The sequence below is a fragment of the Epinephelus lanceolatus genome, unplaced genomic scaffold (assembly GCF_041903045.1).
Source record: "Epinephelus lanceolatus isolate andai-2023 unplaced genomic scaffold, ASM4190304v1 scaffold113, whole genome shotgun sequence".
In the NCBI taxonomy this organism is placed as follows: Eukaryota; Metazoa; Chordata; class Actinopteri; order Perciformes; family Serranidae; genus Epinephelus; species Epinephelus lanceolatus.
Window position 1 is genome coordinate 1 of NW_027556895.1, and position 22,327 is coordinate 22,327.

General features: G+C 39.0%; 1 protein-coding gene across 1 annotated transcript; it reads left to right on the forward strand.

The window, feature by feature from the left end:
- Positions 1–2,579: 2,579 nt before the first annotated feature.
- Positions 2,580–21,405, forward strand: LOC144462439 (uncharacterized; the record flags this gene model as incomplete). Its single annotated transcript, XM_078166059.1, has 4 exons — positions 2,580–2,797; positions 6,225–6,378; positions 7,651–7,870; positions 11,400–21,405. Coding segments are annotated over 4 exons (1,404 nt in total), but the record flags the coding sequence as incomplete, so codon positions are not given.
- Between the last annotated feature and the right edge of the window lie 922 nt (positions 21,406–22,327).

A 22,327-nucleotide genomic window follows, 5' to 3' on the forward strand; every position in this document is an offset into this window, starting at 1 on the left:
CTTTGTCAGGGCCAAATACATAGGAAATGTGTCTGTCTGAATGAAACTAAGAGAAACAATACTTATCTAAAAATATGGATTTTTCATTTTCAAAAAATGTATAACACATGAAAACATAATTTTAAGTAAAAAAAATAGTCGTAATTTTTAAAAAAAAAATTATAAAATTTATTAAACAATAAGTTTAATGTTATCACTGATAATTAAACTGAAATGTGTTTCATTACCACATTACTGGAAAAAGCAATATAAATACAATATAAATTCTGAGCTGATACTGATACCAATATTTGAAATAACGATGGCTGATACTGATGTGGTTTTATTTTGTTTATTTTGTATTTGTTGGTATTTATTGCCCCTTTTTGTGCCAAGGAAACAAAGATGTCTTTATAATAAAAAATAACTGTTTCAAAGTAATTAAGCCCTTCATCACACTACCTTTGAATGAGCACAGATTTAATCATGCACATTTATGAAACAACCTTTTAAAAACTACTTTTACAGGAAAAACTTTTTTGACAACTGCTTCAACACTGTTTTTACTATGTATACTGTATCATTATTCCCTCTCCAATATTGATTTATATTGCCATATTTGACAAAAATTGAAAACATCATGAATGTCATATTTGACCTTCGCCTGATACTTTAAGCAATAGAGCTTAAACGCATCATAACTGCAACCTCCATCAGCAGTTTGTCGCTAACAGCTAACGTTAAGTAGTTCTCCTGCCGATGTCAATTAGAGCTTAGATTCTCTGCCAGAGGCCCAGGCCGGGCCCGGTCAGATATGAGAGAGAGAGAGAGAGAGAGAGAGAGAGAGAGAGAGAGAGAGAGAGAGAGAGAGAGAGAGAGAGTCAGATATGAGAGAGAGAGAGAGAAATGGCTACAGGTTGGGGGTTGCAATTCACACATACAGAAAGAGAGAGAGAGAGGGGGGTGGTAGAGATAAGTGGGAGGGACAGCGACTTTCCGTGCCTCCAAAAAATATGCCCTATTCATTCAGTGTTTACCCAACACGCTCAATACATGGACATGCAATGACAAATTGTCATTAACTTATTACGTTATAAAAAACAACGAAAATATGGACTTACCCATGTTTAAAATGACCTGTTAAAGTGAAAAAACGAGTACTGATGGGAACAGACGAGTGGAGTCGATGTTTAACCGGCGTGGAGAGCGCAGGAGAAATGCGCTGCTTGTGTGGACAGTCAAGCGCCTGCGAGTACACTCGCAGGACTTCCATGGCACTAACGTGCTCGGTGTGTCCTTAGCGTTAATTATAACAGCCAACTTATTGAAAAATGTCGGGTTTAAATCGGGCTCGGGCCCATAATTACAGTTAATTGTACGGGCCGGGCCGGTCCCGGACATAACGTGCACGGGCTCGGGCCGGGTCGGGCTGAATTAGGTATGTCCTGACACCTCAATAGTGAGTTTTCGGCACCTTTTTGTATAGAGGGCGTCCCGTGGAAGATGTCTGTTTGTCCCAAACATGTTTTTTAATCGTGTCCGACAGCAGAGCAGTATTACATTACAGTATTACATCAGTATGCGTTGTGACACAACAGACTGATGTGACACAACAGAAATATATTGGCCCCTGCCATCGGTGAATGTCATCGCATTTGCCAATAGGCCGATGGCAGTCAACAAGGCGAATATCGGCCAGTACCAATGTTCGGCCGATTGACTGATTGAATTAATACAGTAAAATGTTACGTTGTATTGCTTTACTTCAAACACTTGCATCGCACAAGTTGAGGCTCTTGCGGACATAAGCTACTTACTCCCATTGCAATGTCGGAAACCATCGGCTATCGGTCTGTCAACGATTTAGCCTCTGGGGACAACAGCCAATATTTCTGGGATTCCTGTGTAGCCAGCCGATATCTGAATAACAGTTATCTAAGCCAAGATTACTTCTTTGTGTGTCTGTCATTCTTTACAGTCCGATTTACAATCCCAGAACCCACTGGCTATCGGTCTGATGGTGATTTAGCTCATCAACAAATATTTGCATATGAATGCAGATAACCAAAAAAAGCCAATAAAGTTCCATAGATGCTTTGGTATAAGCCATGTCACCAAAAGCAAGATATGTTTTTCATAAAAATGATACAAAGTGCCTGTTCATGGTTGCAGTTGCAGAATTTAGCTCAGAGAAACCCACTGTATGAGTCTCATGGGTGGAGTAAGGTTAACCGTTGAGCTTGTTTAAATTGGGATCCCTGGCCCAGGGGGATGAAATAGAGGTGGAGCTTGAAACCGAGGATGTGAATCAGCTTAATTTACTGTTTAGGGAAAAACCAGCCAAAGCTTATCCCTCTACTTGTCTGATACAGTTCTCACACTCATTTGGCTAATTGGGCCCCATTGTACTTGCAAATAATATCTCTGATGTAGTTCACTGTACAAGCCTGACATTTTGTCTACGAGCAGGACAACCCACTGTAAGATCTGTACTCCATCAGGGTTTAACAAGTCACCACAGATACTGGCTCAAATAAACAAGTAATACCACCTTATGGTTATGAATGTGAAGTATTTAAAAGCTGTGTTGTCTTCCACAGGTTCCCCAGGATGAGTGGGGTGGATACCCTGGAGAGAAGGATGACGAGATCCCGTGTCGGCGGATGCGCAGCAGTAGCTATGTCAAAGCTATGGGAGAGGTGGATGATGAAAGTGGTGACTCTGACACCAGCCCTAAGACCTCCCCACAGAAGGCCATTCGGCCTGATGCTCTCGTCCTCAAATCAGCCATGCAGAGACCCCATTTAGACTCCCAAAGGTAGGCCTGGCTGCCTCGCTTATTATGTCTATAACAAAGCTATGTGTTGATTTCATTTTACCTCCTTTTTATTAAACCTTGAAAGCATTAATTGATGTTCAGGCGGTATGTTGAAAATACAGCAAAAGGACTGAATTTCCTTGTAGTTTTATAAATTTACCTTATGGAATGGTCATTCTTTAAAATACATTATTACTAAAACCGATGGCTCAGTAATTGGTGGTTGCTTTAGGGTCAACAAAATGACAAGCTTCTATCTTGAATAATAAATTTTCATATGCAAGGACTTAGATGTTGTTGCAGTGTGTGTCTTGAGTGAGTCTGCGGAGTCAGGTATCGGACTGTTGGCTCCAGTGACTGACAAAGATGGTGGTAAATTGTACATAGACTGCACCATGAGACCAGTACAAATGGTTAGGGTTAAGCTTGTGAGAAATATCAATATTTTCCGAGCCTTTGATCAGCACCCTTAATAAGACTGGGCAATGATCAATGAGTGAATGTCAGTACTGCAATGAGACCTTTCTTTCAGCACCGTATGCAAACTACTCCACGCACTTCTGTAGCTGTAGTATGTTAAGGAATAAGTTAATAATGTTCAGGGAACAACCGGACTTTGAGAGAAATAGAGTTTCATGCACAACTGACTTGCACTTCAACTCCTGACTACACACTGCTGTTGTGTCTTTAAAACAAAAATTCTGTGGTAAAAATATATTCATTTTTTTAAGTTGGGGTTCAAAGGGAGAACATTCAAATAGGTTTGTCGAAATTCTAGAACTAACCTTCAATTATTGTTTTCTTTACAACCTACTTGAAATTTTAATCCACAGCCTCAGCCTTTTTGTTTCTATAAATCTGAACAATCTCGCACTGACTCACTACTTTGTTGACATGCTGTCCGAGTAAAACAGTTGTTTGCTGATGCTGTTCAGCTGTCACTGAGAGATCTGAAGAGGTTTTACATTAGTTGGTGATTCCAAGTGAAGTTGCTTGGCAACAAAATGAGAGGCCGAGTTCTGGTTACCCTTTTCTTACATTATTTTATGCATGCCTGGACGACTGTGTTAAGCTGCTATTTAGAGCTGGGGTGTACTTACTTGTTAGCTTGTTTTATAACCACATCATTAAGTTGCTCTTGAGCATTGTTGTTAAGTATTCAATCAACAACTGTTTCATGTGATCAGGTAAAGTAGTGCTCTGCTGAACGCTGCAGTACCAAATGGGTTTTGTGTTTATGACCTTTTTCATCTGCTAGTTACAATATTTGCCCAATATCTTACACAGGCAATGTTCCTCATCTTATCGCAGTGTTGTTGACGAGCCTGTAGCAAAACCGTCACCTTAATACAACGTCAGACTCAAGAGAGCAGGCTTAAATGTGCTTGGCTTAGTGGATGGATCGTTGTCACATGGAAGGGCCTACATTTAAGTTACTGACTATTGTGTTGAGGTACACCAATCAGCCAAAACATTAAAACCACTGATGGGTAAAGTGAATAATATTGATGATTTCATTACAATACAATGTTCTGCTGGGAAACCTTTGGTCCTGGCATTCATGTGGATGCCCCTTTATGCACTCCCTCCACCTTAACATTGTTACAGACCAAGTACCCCTGCTCATTGCAACAGTGCCCCAGTTGACAGTAGCCCCTCAGCAAGGCAATGCACCATGCCACACCGCCAACACTGCTCAGGAATGGCCTAAGGTATGTGACAAAGAGCTCAAGACATCAACCTTGCTTTCACATTCCCCAGATCCCAATCTGATAGAGCATCTGTGGCACCAACCAGTACCCCAGAGGTCCTTTGTCCAGGCCTTGACAGGCCAGAACCAAGTCCGATCTACGGTTGGGCCTCTGACCTGTCGAGGCATGGACACAAGGGGGTGTCCTGTGTTGTCTGGCACCAAGGTGTTGTCGACAGACCCTTTAAATCCTATGCGTTGCGATCTAGGGATTTTGGAGGCCAGGTCGACGCCCTGAGCTCTTAGTCATGTCCCCCGAGCGTCTCCTGAGCAGTTTTTGTGGTGTAGCATGGTGTACTGTCCTACCTGGGGAGGTGCACTGCCATCAGGGAGTGCCGTTGCCGTGAGGGGGTGTATTGGTCTGTAATGGTGTTTGGGTTGATGGTGCGTGTCAAAGTGGCATCTACATGAATGGCAGGAGCCAAGGTTCCACAAAAGAGCATTGCACTGTAACAAAACAATCAATGTTATTCACTTCACCTGTCAGTGGTTTTAATGTTTTGGCTGATCGGTGTATACTGTATGATAAGAAACTTGAGGAAGAAGAGTTGTGTCTGTTCAGTGATACAGTGAGGTGTTCAGTATATTTTGTATTCACGGAAATACATATATATATTTTTTCTTTTCACAATCATGGAAAAATGTAGTTGTAGTGGTACATCCAGCTATAAATGTTCAGTTTTTGTTGGAATCGTTCAGAGGTGTTTATTCAACTTTATGTTAATTTTGGAGGCTTTAGTTTGTGGCTCTGTCAATGTGTGTTAACTGCACTGTGTTGAACTAAGAGGTGTTTGTGGTATTTACTGGACACACACTGATATAAATGAGGCGGAAAGTATTTATCAATAATCATAATATAATGTGTTGCAAATGTCTCTGCACTGGTCAAGCAGTGGTGCACTACCTTGGCTGAAAAGCAATGCCCTCTCTGGCTGACAGTTTCACGTGTTTCACCCCTGACTGGGAGTTCACCCTTACTTCACTGCAGCAAGGTGAAAAGTTAAACCGCTGGAGGTTAGTCAAGGTTTTCAGGGGGTGTTAAGTTACTCTTTAATCATCTTCTAATCATCTCTCTGGTGACATGTATCTGTTGCCATGTAAACCAGCACAAACCACCTAATATTCCATTAAGCATATTTGTACCCAAGGGACGCTATTGCTTCACCTTCACATTCCCACCAAGCTTATTGTTGCTCAGCTTGTTTTTATTCAGCCTATGGTTCTCTGTAACTGTTTTTTTCCGGACCATGTGGCTTTCAGATATAGCCAAATTCTGTGAACCTGGGGAGCCGTCATGCATTCGTCATCCCTACTTCCACTCAGTGCTCTGTGCTATTTTTGTTACCATCATCTCAGTGGGGTGCTGATCACTTGGGCTGCTGTCCACAAACAAATCAGCCCTGTTTTTTAGCCTCTGGTTGAGAATGTAATGATATCTTATCATTGCCGCTCCTAGCTCTCATTGTTTCTCTAATAAGAACCAGAGACAAGCCGTACACTTGCTTTCTATAGTTTTAGGATGGAAGACTCTTTTGTCATAAAATACTACAGCAACAAGAAGCAGCCCACAGATGCTAACCAGTAGATCTGTTGAGAACAATATGATCCAGTGATGTTCCATGTGTGGCTTTTGAACTGTGCAATCGTTATCTATCCCTACCCCCTGTCCTTGTTCAGCCAGGGCTACCACTTGCAAACCACAAGAGATATGCGACCCCACCCTAGTGTCACACTGGACCCTGCCACCTTTCACCCCCCGCCCTTCCGCTCTCGCAACCAGAGCTACATGCGCGCCGTCAGCACCCTCAGTCAGGCTAGCTGCGTCAGCCAGGTGAGTCTTAAACACATGCATCACACAGAGGCAACACCTGGAGACATTTATGAGAGCCTATGTCATGTCATTTTGTATGTAGGAACTTTGTGTAGAGGGCATTACAAAGACATAAAAAAAATCCACAGGTGTTCATAGTGGAGGTCCACAGCTGATTGTAGATTCAGATTGTAGTAGACATAGCCATGGGTGTCTCAACTGAAGTCAATAGACACGACTAATCTGTGCTGTTTTGGACTGAGAATTGATGATTAAACTGACAGTCTACAGCTCCAGACATAATCTAATGTGGTTTAAAGTTTTTTAAGAGATTCATGGTATAAAAAAATTGTATGTAATTGAGTAACTAGGATATCAGTTTCACATCAATCAGTCTGCAATCTGATTTGGCCGAAGGATATCTGGAATAGACCACTTAAAAACAATTCATCAATCTCCTGCTGTTGTGGCATGCCAGCTAATTAGCTAGCTAACAAAGCAGCAGTTTGTTTTGATTAACTGATCTTTTTTTGTTTGTTTGTTTTTTGCGAACTACTACTAATGATTAGTATTACAGAAACAGTAACATAATGTCTAACCTCACACACCAACCTTTTCAGCTATCTATCTTTGTCATATCCTGCTATTAATCTGTACAGTTAGATTAATTTTGCAAGTCTGTTTTGGACCTCCATGGTGGCACAAGACAAGGTTGATGTGAAGACTTGTGACACAGCAAGAAACCATCCAAGAGGAGGAGAGATTTAGAAAGGTTGCACAGTTAGCTTACTCCTGCTGGTGCTAACACAGTTAAATGATAGTAGAAAAAGGTCTTAAATAATAGTGAAACCTAGTAATATGAAACAGCATGATGATGTAGACAGAGAACAGAAGAAGACATGACAGGGTAGAACATGAATTCATCTTGTATCAGCTAGAACAACTTAAGAGTATTTGTAAGAGACTTGTTAAAGCTTCAAGACAAAGAATTGAGACTGCAGTGTTTTACATGTAGTGACATACAGTATACTGTAGAGTACATCTTAGTTTGGGGATGTGTGGTGAATGGAATGTTTTATGACCCAAACTGAATATTTTTCTGATTGTTTTCTGTTGTCATCTGCCTTTTTTTCATTTGATCTTGACATTTATTCAGTTTAAGGTCGGAATGACAGTGGCATTTCCTTACGCTAACACTCCTTCATATTTGCTGTGCAAAGGGGAAGAATCAAAGTGAGAAAGAGAAAGGAAGAGGAAAAATTAAGGACTGCTATTCCTGTTTTTGTCTCTCAGGTGAGTGAGACTGAGATCAATGGCCAGTTTGAGTCAGTTTGCGAGTCCGTTTTTAGTGAAGTAGAATCCCAGGCCATGGAAGCCTTGGACCTGCCTGGTTCGTTCCGCACTCGAAGCCACAGTTACCTCCGTGCAATTCAGGCTGGTTATTCCCAAGATGACGACTGCTTGCCTTCAATGACATCCTCCACTGTCACTTCAACTCTCAGATCCACAACAGGTAAAACAATCCCCCCCCTAAATAAGAGAGGGCTTAGACTACATACCCTCATACATCCTATACATGCGCACAAACTTGACATACCTACATATGTACAGTGGGGAACCCTTGAGCTTCAGAGATGCCGGGCTGAATGATCCCAGTTATTTTTTTTTTGGAAGCTATGGTGTGCGTGTGTTTGTTTTTGCCTCTGCATACTCCCGATTGTTTAGATGGATCTGCTTGTGTGTTACTTTGCACGATTCATGCATCATTAGACAAGCTTCTAGTTGGTCACTTGTGGTGTTGCCAAGCTGTAGACTAGGATAAGGTCTGGGGGGTCGCATCAACACTGAGATGGCAACACACGCTCACGGTACACAATATTTACAACACAGCACAGCCACATTACATGGCATGCCTATGAGGAACAGGCCCTACCCTAAGCATGTTAAACTGTGGTGTTATATATGTGTTGTGCAAAGCCTGTGAGTTACTTAGGGAGGGATGAAGACAAAAACGGGCCAGGGGGTAGGGGAGCGGTAGGTTGTTGACTTATTTGTGTTGAGAGGATACAACGGACGAGCCTTCCGCCTGTCTTCCCCCTGCTCTGTTGCACCAACACATTAGCAATACGCTTTGTAACTGACCTGGTCACAGACCTCATAAAATTACAAACAAAAAACAATCTTGTAACCAATTTAAGGTAAGTCAACAACCTCTAGAGACTAGAACACGTGCACTCACACGTGCTGGTTGCACAAAGGAACTGTTCAGTGATGGTATGAGTTTGAGAAATACAACTTTCGACTATTTGCAGTATTGTTGTATTGTGTTGCATTAAACTCAAGCTTTTGAGCATTGATCTCAGTCAAAATAACTAATGAATTGTATGTATAGTTTATTACAGGAACTCCTAAAGCTTCTGAATCACTGTTGTCTTCAACTGCGAGTTGCCAATTTAGCAAACTTCGCTTACATTGGTCAGAGTTTTTTTTACGCTACAATTAAAATATGACAGTGGACCCAGACGCAACATGTTCTGAAAACAGCACATTTTGTCTATGGTCACAAATATTTATTTGTCCTACATGCTGCATTTTTAATACAAAACGCAAAGATTTCAAGGTTTTGTGCGACACGGTGCGAGCAATATAAAATTAAGCATTTCAGGTTCTTTGTGCAAGCAGAGTCTTTGCAGTAACTCCCTCACTAAGTGCATTTGGTGTTTACCTGCAAGAGTAAAGCTATGAACCCTATTGAAACATTTTTCTTTAATTGCGTGCATTTTTAAATATTATGACCTGGATTTTCATTGTTTTTGTACACTTTTCTGTCAATTTAATATTGGAGACATTTGCACTTTTTCTCATTTTGTGGGTTTTGTTTTCTTGTGCAATCTGGACTTTTGTTTTTGGAATCCTTTCATCTTCAATTGGGTTTCCATCTACGATTTCTTCGATGTGACAGAAGTACTGAGGATAAAGGAGTGTTCTCCAATCCCACTGTCTTATTTGCTGAACTCTATTCATTTAACTCTCTGCTCCAAATCTGTCAGCTCTATATGGACTAAAACAAGCAGTTGACTGTACAATATGTTATGAAGATGTATTTTGAAGATTGGCATTATGCATCAATTACAATGTCAGATAAGGTTATAGCAACCCAGAGAAGGGTTCCCTGGATGGTGATTAATTTTATACAGTACTGTCACCTCCCAGTCAAGCCATACTGTAAGTTATATTTCTCCTTTGGTGTACTCTTTGCACTGTTCTGAGGGAATAGTGGCCTTGAAATTGAATAAAGTAACTTATCTAGGCTACCTTGGCTAAGAAAAACATTGATTCCTGGAATCATGTTTTTATGTTAGTATTCAGTACTAGTTTATAATTGAATTGTAAGCGGCTTATGAACCAAACCCCATGTGAGGCTAGTGGACCCTTGAGTGGGGAAGGGATCCCATGATGCTCCGTAGGGCAGACGAGCAGCAAACCCCTCTCCATTTGACCATCCATCTCTTGAAGGATAACCAGGGGGAATGAACAACTGGAGGCATCAGTGATGATTGTTGCAGGTATTTTAATGTTGACACGCATACATATATCTATGTATATGTGTGTTTTTGCACTGCCTTCTCAGTAAAAACAATAGATACATAGAGTTTATATATCCATAGATGTATAGCTGGTAGAAATATCTCATTATGTTATCCTAAGTAGCAAACACGGTTCCAAACAACTCACAAAACCTCAGACACTTTGATTTCTTCTTAAAACCTTGACACCTCAGAATATTGATTAAAGTGATGAATGTGATGCTGGCTTTTGTGAGTTGTTTACCATGTCTCTATTTTAAGTGTGTTTAGACCACATTGTAAGTGTAAATGTATAAGAGATGTACTTCCCAAACTTTTCGGAATGTTTTCATATGGCAACCATAAAATAGCACTGAATGTGATCGCATTGCCACTGTCTCCAATTACTTGTGAGAGCAGCATCTGTTTTTCTTTTCATGAAAATCTGACTTCTTTTAAAAAGGCCACATGTGGCAGTCTAACCCTTGGCATTGAGTCTGTCAGCTGTCTTTGACTGTGGGATTGCAGCCTCTCCCTGGTGCAGCCCCGAAGGGGGGAGTGACCCCTCCCCTCACCGGGTTACTTACTCCACATGGTCTAATCAGCCACTTTGGACCTGATATGTTCAATAGGGTTCATATCTGCTTCTTGACCCAGTGGGTTGTGATTCTGCTACCCCCCTTTACATCTTTTCTTTTGCACAAAATGGCACAAAAATAAACATTTTGATATGTTTTGAGAAAAGGGTTCTCAGAAAATGGATTCATGATCTGATAATGATTGATGTATTTCATGTTTAATTCCACTCTTTGCTGTGCTGTGCAGTGAAAAGATGGAAAGAAGCCTTGAGATGACTGAGAAGGCAGTGTAAAAACATTGTGAAAAGCCTACAGTATGTGAGTTTAATGACAACCATTATTGTCTTTCAAAAAAGGTGCTGTATATTCGATATTGGCTCTGGCAGGAGGGAGCTCTATTATTTAGCTGATCCATTTTGGATTCTCCATAAAGTGCTACACTTGAACACCACAGAAAGTTCATCCAAAATTTGAACGATGATAAGCAACTTTCAGAAACATGTCATGAATTCCACCAACAATATACTTCAATAGTGCTAAAAAAAATGGACAGTGAGTTTCTTCACACTTGTAATTTTGTGATTTTATGACACTACTCAGTTACCTCTTGGTTTTTTACAACTCTGGTTCAACTCTGTTAGTCGCATTTGAATAGCACACAAGTCAATGGTGGATGTTCATCCCTGATAAAACACTTGAATCTTTCGAACTAAACGGGAAATTGGGTTTGCACTGGGTTTGATCTTGTGTGTCTTTGGAGTTACCTGCCACTCACATACTGTATGTTTTCCATAGATATGTGTTTGTTTTCTAGTAAAGAAGCCAAATCAAATCACACTCCAGCTGTTCCTTTCACTTTGAATGTCCTTCTGTTTGCATATTCAAATTTTTCTTCCAGAGGGATATGATGTTGTGGATGGGACCTCTTTACTATGTGAAGACATGATAGAGGACGATGACGGTGCTAGCTCCTCTGCGTATGTGGAGCTGGAGAGGCTGGAGAGAGAGACTGCTGCTGCTCGCAGCCAGCACAGTACTAGCTCCACTGTAACAGCCATCTCTGTCCCACCGGCATCCCCGCCTTCATACAGGGTCCCCTCTGCCTCACCTGTAGCCTCAGAGCCACCGGTCCCTCAGGCCATTCAGGCCTTTAAAGAATCTGCTAACATGGTTGCTGCCTTCAACATGCAGTGGAAGGATGAAATCTCAGCAATGCGCTATGAACTGGCAGAGCTGCGTAGAGATGTCTGTGGGGAATTGAAGACTTTCAACAGTAACTTCTTCAACTTTACTCAGTGCTACAACATGTGGACTTTGTGCCGGGAGCCTTGCAGCGACAGCACCACACAAACAGATGACAGAGTGTCCATAGGAATCCAAGCAGGCTCAAGTTGGTCCATCCGACAAAATACAGAGGACAAGTCAGTGATGTGCCAACCAGAGCCAGCACCCTTCAGCATTATGGATTTGATGGACCCACCCCGGATTGAGATTATAGAGGGAACCCCTGAGAGCACGCCAGAGGGGTCAGGCAGTCCTGCCAGCCCACTTCCAATAGAGGATTTCCCATGGGAGATCAACAAAAAGCAAAAGCCCCAAAAGCAGCCAGACACAGTTGGCCACACAGGTGGTCACAGAAGTGCTAGTCTAGAACTGTGGAGCAGGAAGTACACCAGTGGGCCCATGTCATATCTGTCTATGTCATTCTAATCATTCCCATTCTGCGCATTCTGTAAAATCAGATGAGAAAGCCAGGGCAAAAACCCGATATTTACCAGGAACTGCAGGGCTGAGATGTTGGTAGATGTCCCTTTACTCTATGCAGACACAGAGTCTGTCATCTCTTGAACAGGTTACAATGTTGTTCAAGCAATCTTTTAACAAGTGTCTTGCTTAGCCATGGAATAAAAGAGAATGACTTTGTTTTACACCAGAATGAGGTGACAAAGAATGTGAGAGAGAATGTGGCTGATGTTCAGATCCTCAAGTGCCAACAAGTGCAGCATCATCTTCCCTCCGCTGTCTTAAATGCCCAACCTTCAGAGTAAAAGTCAATTCAAGTAAATATGATTGGAAACCTGAGGGTCATTTAATGATAAATCCTAATAATCAGCCATTGTGAGGTGAGGCATATGTTGGTCTGTTTCTGCAAATGAATAGCTCATGTTCATTCCAGTTTCTCTTCCTGTAGAAACATTCTCTTAAGCACCTGAGTATACTGAAAAAATACTGTGAATAACTTTATAAACCCTAGTTTTTTAATGAATGCATTAAAGATAAATACATTATTTATGAATATATTGATATATAATTTACTTTTTAGTTATTCTAATCAAAGCATTCCTTTGCCATGGCCTTCATCCATTTCGTAGCCAGTTCCAGTTGAAATGGGCATTTTGAAAATTTCCAACCTACAAGTTTTCTCAATGGCGAACTGGTGAACCACAGCGCATAGAGAAGTAACTGTAAAAATATGACAAACAGCAGATAGCGCTAACAAAAACTTAGAATAAAATTTGTGAAAGCTTAATCCTCTGGAATACTGTATGGATGACACTGTCTCAAGGCTTTGTGGACTTAGTCCCTGGCTAAAATTGTTTACGACGAATCATTTGTTACTGACTTTAAGTCTGACAGCATGTGGAGAGAAAATGGTAAGGGAGGTTCGCAGTGAACGAGAAGTATGAATGTATCGGCGTTCAGTTCATTCTTGCACAAACTGCATTCATGTTCAAACTCTGTATATGTATATAAATGTATCATTTTGTACATAGAGAAACTTATATTCAATACTTGTACTGTTTGCAGTTATAAACATACTCATTTCTGACAGCGCTGAGAGGGGTATAGTAGTAATTGTGGTTCTAAACCAAACACAGCACTTTTTTCAGTCTTCAAGGTCTGTCTTCATTTATTTCATCATGTTCATCCTCCAGCTGTTTGTGCACCTCATAAGGAAGTTGGTAGTTCATACCAGTGTTTCAACTATTGTTTTTCGTGCAGTGGTGACTGGAGGTTCTTAAATGTTTGGTTAGGTATCTTATCTATCCTTTCTTTTTCTTTTTTAAATGGAAAAGGTTTGACAAATACTGAGTTGAAACTGTTTTGGTAAATTACGTTAAGAGATTCTGATTAAATTCTACCATATTCACCTTTTTTAAATGCCACATTTTTCTAGTAATGGTGGACTTTTTCATGCTGGGGTGGTTCATCACTGCTGAAAGATAACAGAGAAACATTGGTCCCTATAAGTAGACAATCAGAGCCACTGAGGGCCTCTACCTCTGACATGTCCCCAGAGGTGCAGTATAGTACCACTGAATGTACTAACACCGCCTCACTAGTGATGGCTTAGCTGGGCTCCTGTCAAACCTTAATGGGTGGGAGCCCTCAATCATCTGCTATATTTGGCCAATTGCTCATTTTGTCTGTTACTCATAAAATAATATTTGCTCATTAGCCACTGGCATTCCCCTCAACCACTCATCTGGTCCATTGTCACACTGTATCTACATGGCGTACCAAAGTTACTGTAATACTGTGGCCCATGGAACTGAGGCCAGCAACAAACATCTCCAAACTTGACAGCACTTATCTTTGGACGATCACTGCAGCACAGGACCATGGGAAGCCTGTATGTATCAGACCCCTGACTGAAATGTGAACCTTTCAAAAGGACTTAAATAAAGGAGAGGCATCATCTCTCACTTTATAAAGAGAGTGGATCTTCTTCCCCCTTTGCACGACCAAAAGACAATACTTGCAGAAAAAGTGGCATTTTGAAAAGATGATATTTATACAAAGGTTGTATAAGAGGTAAGAACAAAACTAAAGTTGAAGCCACAGAAGAAAAAAAGGGAAGACATTTCCTTTCGAGTTACTGCAGTAGCTCTGCCCCACACACCTGTTATGGTAACTCATTAAACCTGAGCTTAAAAGCCTAGCTACATGACTCATTTGCCTTGATAATCTAATATATGTGTTACAAAGGAACACTATATTAAAACATGTTTTGCTAGTAATTTATGGCAGCAACTTCATAACTCATAACTTGAGGTTTTGAGGTTTTAGTACAACGAATAATAGGTAAGAAATAAGTTCAAATGTATTGTTGCCATTCTACACTATTTGCAATACAGAACATTAATTTTCAAAACTTATAACCTATTTATTGTTGTTATAAACCCAAACAAACCCAATTTTGAGTTTTTCATCACAGACCAGCCAAAGGCTGGGTTAGCATAAATCATAAATGATTTCAGCGAAAGGCATATGACTGTGACAACATTTAGCCTATAACCATTTTATTATACAATATATATATATATATATATACATATACAGTATATATGAAAAAAAAACTTTGGAAAGGCTTGTATTCATATTTTTGCTTTTTGAATGAGTAAGAGGGGATTGCAGTGGCATTCCTTACTTACATCTTTTCCCATTGTTTGGGGAATGCAAACTAATTTAAAGGTGCTGAAGACTGGCCAATCGTGATGTCTCCAATCTACATTCATTCATTCTATGCAAGTTGTTTGTTCTTTGTTGTATTTTTACATCATCTAAATATTTGCAGTTCTAGATATTAGGTGTTTATGTTTAGCTTTCATGCAAGTCATCAATGCCACAAACAGAATGATGTTTTCAGAAAATAGTGGTGGCTCTTTTTCTTTTTTTTAATTTTAAAAAGATTTATTTTATTGAGTTGTTTTTGCATGAGCCACGGGCCACACTAAAGGTTGTTTTAGTGTTTCCTGGCAGGCAGACAGTTGATTCATTCACATTTCTCCCATTTTAGCTTATATGTATACTAGAATCAAAGAGTTTGTTGGTGAGATTCTTGAAATTCCTGCTTAGTGGTAGCATCCGTGTGCTTTGTGACATCATGAACAAAAGAAACAAACAATCGTAAGTGCATCACGCATTGTCAATTTATTTACGGACTACGGCAAAATTAGAAAACAAAGCCTGTGACAATATAATTGGAAATGCTGTACAAATGCTTAACATTCTTCTAAATTTATATCCAATTGAACTGCAAACTGGTCATTGACTGATCCCAAGGAACTCACCCATGCTATAAATAAGTTTAATCAAGTGTGTCATTATCATTTCACCATTTAGCCCAAAGAAATGACCCTTCCCTTAAAACAAGTTGAAATGTAGCAAAAATACAGACACTGATCTAAGTATTATTTTAAAAAAATATATACATGAAAGATGTACATTTAACAAAGACTAAAGAGGAAAAAGACAAAGGGTATTTACAATTATTTTTTAACCATGCAACCATATTTTGTGTAATGAAATATATAATTATTTGTAAGAAATGTCTATCTTCTATGTTACAATGTGTAGTCAATTACCCCATGAGTTTTTGTTTACATTTTGTTGTCATCCAGAGATCTGATGCAACAACTGTGCCAACTCTGTGACGTTCAGCTATTAGGACAAAGGTTTTTGGATGGAATCTGATCTCACCTGAACCTGTAACACTGCTTGAATATAAATCCTTTTCTACCCCTATGTTCTCTTCCTGCATTTATTCAAGGTTTCGTGGAGAAAACATACTGCTCTGTTTTGCATCGATCATGTTGCAATTTTCAGGGATCTCAGACTGCATTGTTTAGTGAATCAGACTTTGTCAAAGTTATTAAGCACCTTTTGAACACCATAGTTTAGCCTGCATTTGTTAGCTTATGCTTATTTTGTTCAAAGAATGAAACCAGTATGTGATACTTTTGTTTTCTTTTTGTTTTGCTTATTGTGGTGTTTCTTGTGAATTTTCATTTTCAACTTTTATTGGCCTTATGTATTTTTCATAAATTGATATAAAACAATGGATTAAAATGTTTATCATGTTTATGTTTATGGTAATTTAAATGGAAAAATGGGGGTCATAGCTTTACAATGGCATCCAAAGATGAAACTAACTTAAAGCATAAGTAGTATATTTTGTGTCCATAGTTAGTATCTGCACACTTAAACACACCGCAAATACACAGCATGGGCCAGACACAGTGTCTTTTACTTTGACCCTCTCAATTTGCATTGCTTTTCTACTAAGCTATCACCTTTTTCTTTTTGTTTGTTCGTTTTATTTTCCTGTTTTCCCCCATTTTAGGCGCCCGTAGCTTAGCTGGGGGGCGTAGAGAGTACGGTAGGTCTGGTAGGGAACCGCTTTATTATATCTTTTTTTATATGTTGTTAATACAGTTTTTCATACATTTTGTCTGACTCATTAACATTTTCCACTAAAATAAGATATATCATAAGTTGAAAATGCTGTCATACTCACAAAGTATGTATAATACATTTAAATGTTTTTCATCTGTTTCCACATTGAATCCAGTGGAATTTACGAGATTACGTACCAGTACTGGATAATGAATTCATCAAACCAAAAGAACTGAACTAAGAAATCAGTTGACTACTGTCCCACATGTTGGCCTTGTGTTAGCACACTGGCATTTCTTATACAGTATCTACTGCATTTGAACAGAGTGAGACATAAGAATATCCGTTCCATTGAAAATCTCTTCTGCACAACTGGAACGTACTTAAACTGAGATGTGCATGAAGCCTTTTACAAAGTCCATAAAATTATTTATTTGGTTTGTTTTTATTTGTTATGATTTAATATTACTGTTCTGTTCAAATTCATTGGTATTGGTAGTGATTCACCCTCTTGCTTTAACCATTGTATACATTTTCTTTAAGTGAACAGAGGGGAATAAAATCAGCACACATTAGTGTGTCCTTATTTCAAATATCCTGGCATGCAGCAAGGCAGGTTATGACCAACATAACAGCTTTGTTCTACAAACCAGCACAAATCAATGCCGCTTTCAGATGATATCATCAATCGTAGACAAGCCACAGTTGTTGAAGACCTTTTCAGATCTGTATTCATCTCAGTTGTTTTCAGTAGTTGTGATTTTGACATTGATGACATTTTTAATTCAGCTCATTCCTCTAACATAAGCCTTGAGCTAAGGACAAATACCATCAGTCCTCAGACTTAATTTTGAAGGTGGTGGGTAATGGATTTAATATTCAAAATTATTACATGGTTGCAGATTGCACATTCTGGCGTACTGAAGTAATTGAAAAGCATTATTTATTATTATGCTGTCTACACAAAATTGTACATAATACTGCACATAAAGTATAGTATTATACTTGTAGTCAGATATGCTGGGTAGGTACAGTATCATATATGGCAGTTGTTATTGGTTCCATGAGGGGTTTTATAAAGCTTATCTTAAACTAATAATTGTCTCACAAACTACCATACCTTCATTGTGTGGGCTAACAACTTATTTAAAAGGTCTGTTCACAATGAAATGTTCTGATTTGTTGACAAAGTTTATATTCAGCTGCCATTGCTGTACTGTAGCAAACCCATTTTAATGACCCCACTAGCAGCAGAACTCATAAATGGTGATATCCGATGGTCTGTCAGTTGTTTTTTTCTGTCCAACACTTTGGTTCAAAGAACATACTGATTCAGATCCTCAAAGGATGAATACATTGTTGGTAAACCCATGGCCATCAGGCCAAATGGGCAAATATGCTTGAAATTTCCTGAGCACATGCACACTTACCAGTTGAATGAACTGTTTACATATTACAGGGTGTTATACTAGTACCACTCTTAGAACAAAAAGTCATCTTTGCAAACACAAAATATTCCAGTTTAGCGTAAAATTTGGTCACCATATTCAGTTCTTCAAGAGGGCAAATCTTTGTTAAATTTAAACAGCTCTTCAGTTTTTCCTCTAGTGCCACATTCATGACAAACTTATCTTGTCAACCTAACGATTATGATGGCTCTAACAATAGCAATATGGTCTATAGGTGCTTTGTTTTGTCCAACACTTGTGATTCTAGGGTAAAATGGGGCTTTTTGTTTAGATTACTTCAACGTTTTCCTTTTTTTTTTTTTTATTTTATCTGTGAGGGCTGGAAAATGTTAATTTTTTTGGCGGATTTATTTGGGTCGCTATCCATTACCTCGCTACCGGGGCAAAGGCAAAGAAAAGAGAGTCTGTTTTTCGGACCATTGATTTGTATTGGTTTGTTGTGACCTATCATACATAAAAGGTTAATCCACCTTGCATCCATGGGGGCATCACCACTGTATGTATATATGTATGTGGCTCTGAACAACATGCTTGTTTTATTGTACGGCTCTTGAAAAAAAGGGCTACACAAACTTACTTTTAAATTTTGTAAATCCAGCAGATTCAGCTGGAATTACTGACCTATACACACCCCCAAGTCCTGCTAGTTGTCCTATGTCAATTCATCCATCCATCCATTCATCAGCTTATGGATCCATCCACTCATCCAACATTGCTAACCACCAGTGCCATATTCGAGCTCAATCCTAGGGCTGAGGAAATATCTCCACAGTGGTTGGGTCAGGTAAAGTAACATTCATAAAAACAATAAATTCCCCGTAGTCAATGCTCTTTCTTGCAAAGCACAGTGTTCTTTTAGCTGAACACAGTGATTTTTTTGCCTTTGGCAATATGCGTCTTTTTATGCACACCAAAGAAAAGCCATTCAGGTGAGCAGAAAAAAACTTTCAAAAGAAAAGACACATTTAGATTATTTCAGTGCACAAGTAAGACTTCACTTGCATTTAATCCTGGAGTCTATCACTGAAAAGATACTTTTATGAATGCAAAGTGACATCTACAGTCATTATCAAATGTACTTTTTCAGTTATTTTTAAGGATGCTGTGATGTGTCTTGCCATAAACACGCGCACATTGGCTTCATGAAAACAATTAGAGTAGGCCACAATGCAATTATGTAAAGTAGATGCAATGCTTTCAACTGTACTGGCAGCGGGTAGAACTAATTGTTAAAGAGAGAACTCATTATTATATTGCGACTAGATAAAGTTATTGGCGTGAATATTAGGCTTTAGACTACAATGATAAATCAGAAAAAAAGAAAAAACAAATCTGTACCCCTGCTTACTTTGAGGGAAGCTAGATAGTCAAACAAAACATAGTGTTACATTAAAACCCAAGAGACTTCACATTCACTTTGTTACATCTTCAGCCCCCATGCTCATGTACGCAGCTCATCAGTCATTGCACGTCATTAAGCCACCACCTGAGTAAGAACAGCATCTCCCCAGCCTCTTTGCCAGTCTGAGTCCACAACTATGGCAAGAACAGCCTCTGGCACAAATGGAGGGATTCGGACGGGGAGGAGACGCAGTCAGAACTTTTGCAACGAGTTTTCTGAAATTTAAGTCTTGACCACAAAGGAGCAAAAGGTTTGAGAGGGGCCTTGTTGAAAAAGCGCGAGAGAAGGTCTGTTTCATATTCTCTGCACCAAAACTATTATGAAATGATATTAAGTCACACTTTACATCAAGTCCATGTAATGCAATAGTTTTTTTTGTAACTACATTATCAATCTGGAATCACAGCTGCACATATTGTGTTCAAATGACAAAGTGTGAACACATAATAAGTCATTATAATTTAATTTCCAGTTATTAGCTATGATTATAATTATATTTTAGGTGCAGCTGTGTATTGGTACTTTATGTAAAGTATGGCTTAAGCTCATTCAAGCAAATATAAAGGGAATTAAATGCAGTAAAACTGGCTATAAGTACAAGTGGGGTGGTCATACCCATTCAGTATCAGATTTGAAAAATGGGAATGTGAAAAGTGAAACTCCACATGCTGCAGTACAGCATGCATCACTTTTCAATACACTATTTTGATGCATCACCAGAGGCAGTCCAGAAGTTAAAAAAAAAAAAAAAAAAAAAAGATAGAGAAAAAAACTGATAGACTGTCTTGCTTTTCAGTTTAAAAAACATCTTCTTTGTCTGGGTCTCTCAGCACATTTTGTCTGATTTTCTTTGTTTCCCTACTGTCTAAACCTCATTTATGTTAGAGCTACAAAAATGCCATTTGACAGAGACTGAAATTTTCTAATTCAAGCTCATGTTTGTGGCATTTTCCGTCAGTTGTGGAGTGGCTAATTCAGTAGTTGATTATAATTATTGTCTGTGTCTATTCTTCTGAGTCTTTATCTGTACATGACATTTTTTTGGCCCTATACTCCAAAAATGCAATGTTCTGTGCCTCTCTCAGGAGACACACTGTACTGCTAATAAACCAAGTTTAATACTTGAATATTGAATATTTCTTTACATGATATCCAAACACTGGAAAAAATAATAATTTCACTATTTAATGCCGTTAATTGGAAAGATTTAAATTATATGTATTAAATCCTTATTTTTAAAATCTGACTTGATTTTCATATTTCTGTTTAAATGATGTCTGCTCTGTGTCTTATATGTATAATAAGATAAGGTGTATTTGTGTTTTCACATTTAGATGATGCATGTTATCTCATGCCTGATAAGGATTGATCTTTACATAATGATACACGGTCAACATATTATGGCAATGCAGATGGGCAAAATTCCCAACAACCTTGGCAAAAAATGATTCATCAAAGGCTTTAGACTTTATATTTGGTTTAACAATATAGCTGATTTCCATTTTGTGCTCCAATTTGGTCCATTTTGGATCATCCTTTGCCACCTAGTTAATTCCATTGTGATTCCATTGTGGGTTTTATGATGCCATTATATGTGTTTGGACAATATTGGCAGTGGCAACTGAAGCAAAAGGGAACAAGTACAAAATCTAGACAAATACGTATTCAATTGTCCTTGTCAATTAGTTTTGTAATTTGACACTTAAACAAGGTTGAGGCACCTCCTGGAGAATTGTTGCCAATGAGCATTGCCAATGAAGTTGCAAGTTTTGTCAGTGATTAGAATATCTGCACTTTGAGACAGAAACACAGCAAATGCGGGATAGTAAGTTTCACTCAGATATTAGCATTTCCCCCCTTTTTCTTTACGCAGTGACGGAGTGTTACAGTTTGTTACACTAATGCAATGCACTTTCTCTAAGTGCATTCAACATCAAGGGAAAAACATTGATGTGACCCATTTCTAAAACTGTAAACTGAGCACATCTGTGTTTCTCTCTCTCCTGCCTGTTACTAACTGACTTAACCACTGAATAGGCAAAGACAAAACCTCCTATAAATATTTTTCAGTGAGCTTTAGACCCCCTTGGAGTTAGCTGTGGTAGGTATAGAAAGATAATTCACTCTAGGTGTGCATTAGTGTGTTCGATACCTGCATCTGTCCTCTCTAACTGGTGTTGCTTGCTCCTTGCAGGGATTCAGTTTCGTCTCCCTACTTCCTGCAGCGTGGACCGCGCTCAGCCACCTCCAGGTACCAGTCCGTCTCCATCTCTTCTCTTTTCCTCCATACTAGCACTTATCTTTGCAAACTACTTTCAGTTGCAGTCATACATTCATGGGTGGAGGAGGGAGTCCGGCTAGAAAGAGAGACAGACAGAAATAAATAAATAGAGGACAGAAAGAAAGTGAATCTCTTCCTGATTATAACTGGGTTGAAGTTACATATATAGCTTAAATAGGCTAACATGCAAAGGCTGTTAACATAAATTGCTCCTGTTTTTTTCGTTTTTTTGTCTCATTTTACTATTTATATTGTCTTCTTCAAAATATTAAGTAAAAGAGCTGGTCCAAAAACCTTCTGTAAGTTGTGAAAATCAAACACTCACCCTCTGTTGGTTGGCTTTAACGGTGACTCTGAAAAGCTCGTGGATAACGGCAGTTGTAGCAGCCTTCCTGTTCTTCGTTGAATCCATGCGCGGTTAATGTACATAAGAAATTAACACCAATGCTAGGTTAGCTAGCCAAACCTTCAAAAAAGCTATCGAAACCTTAAAT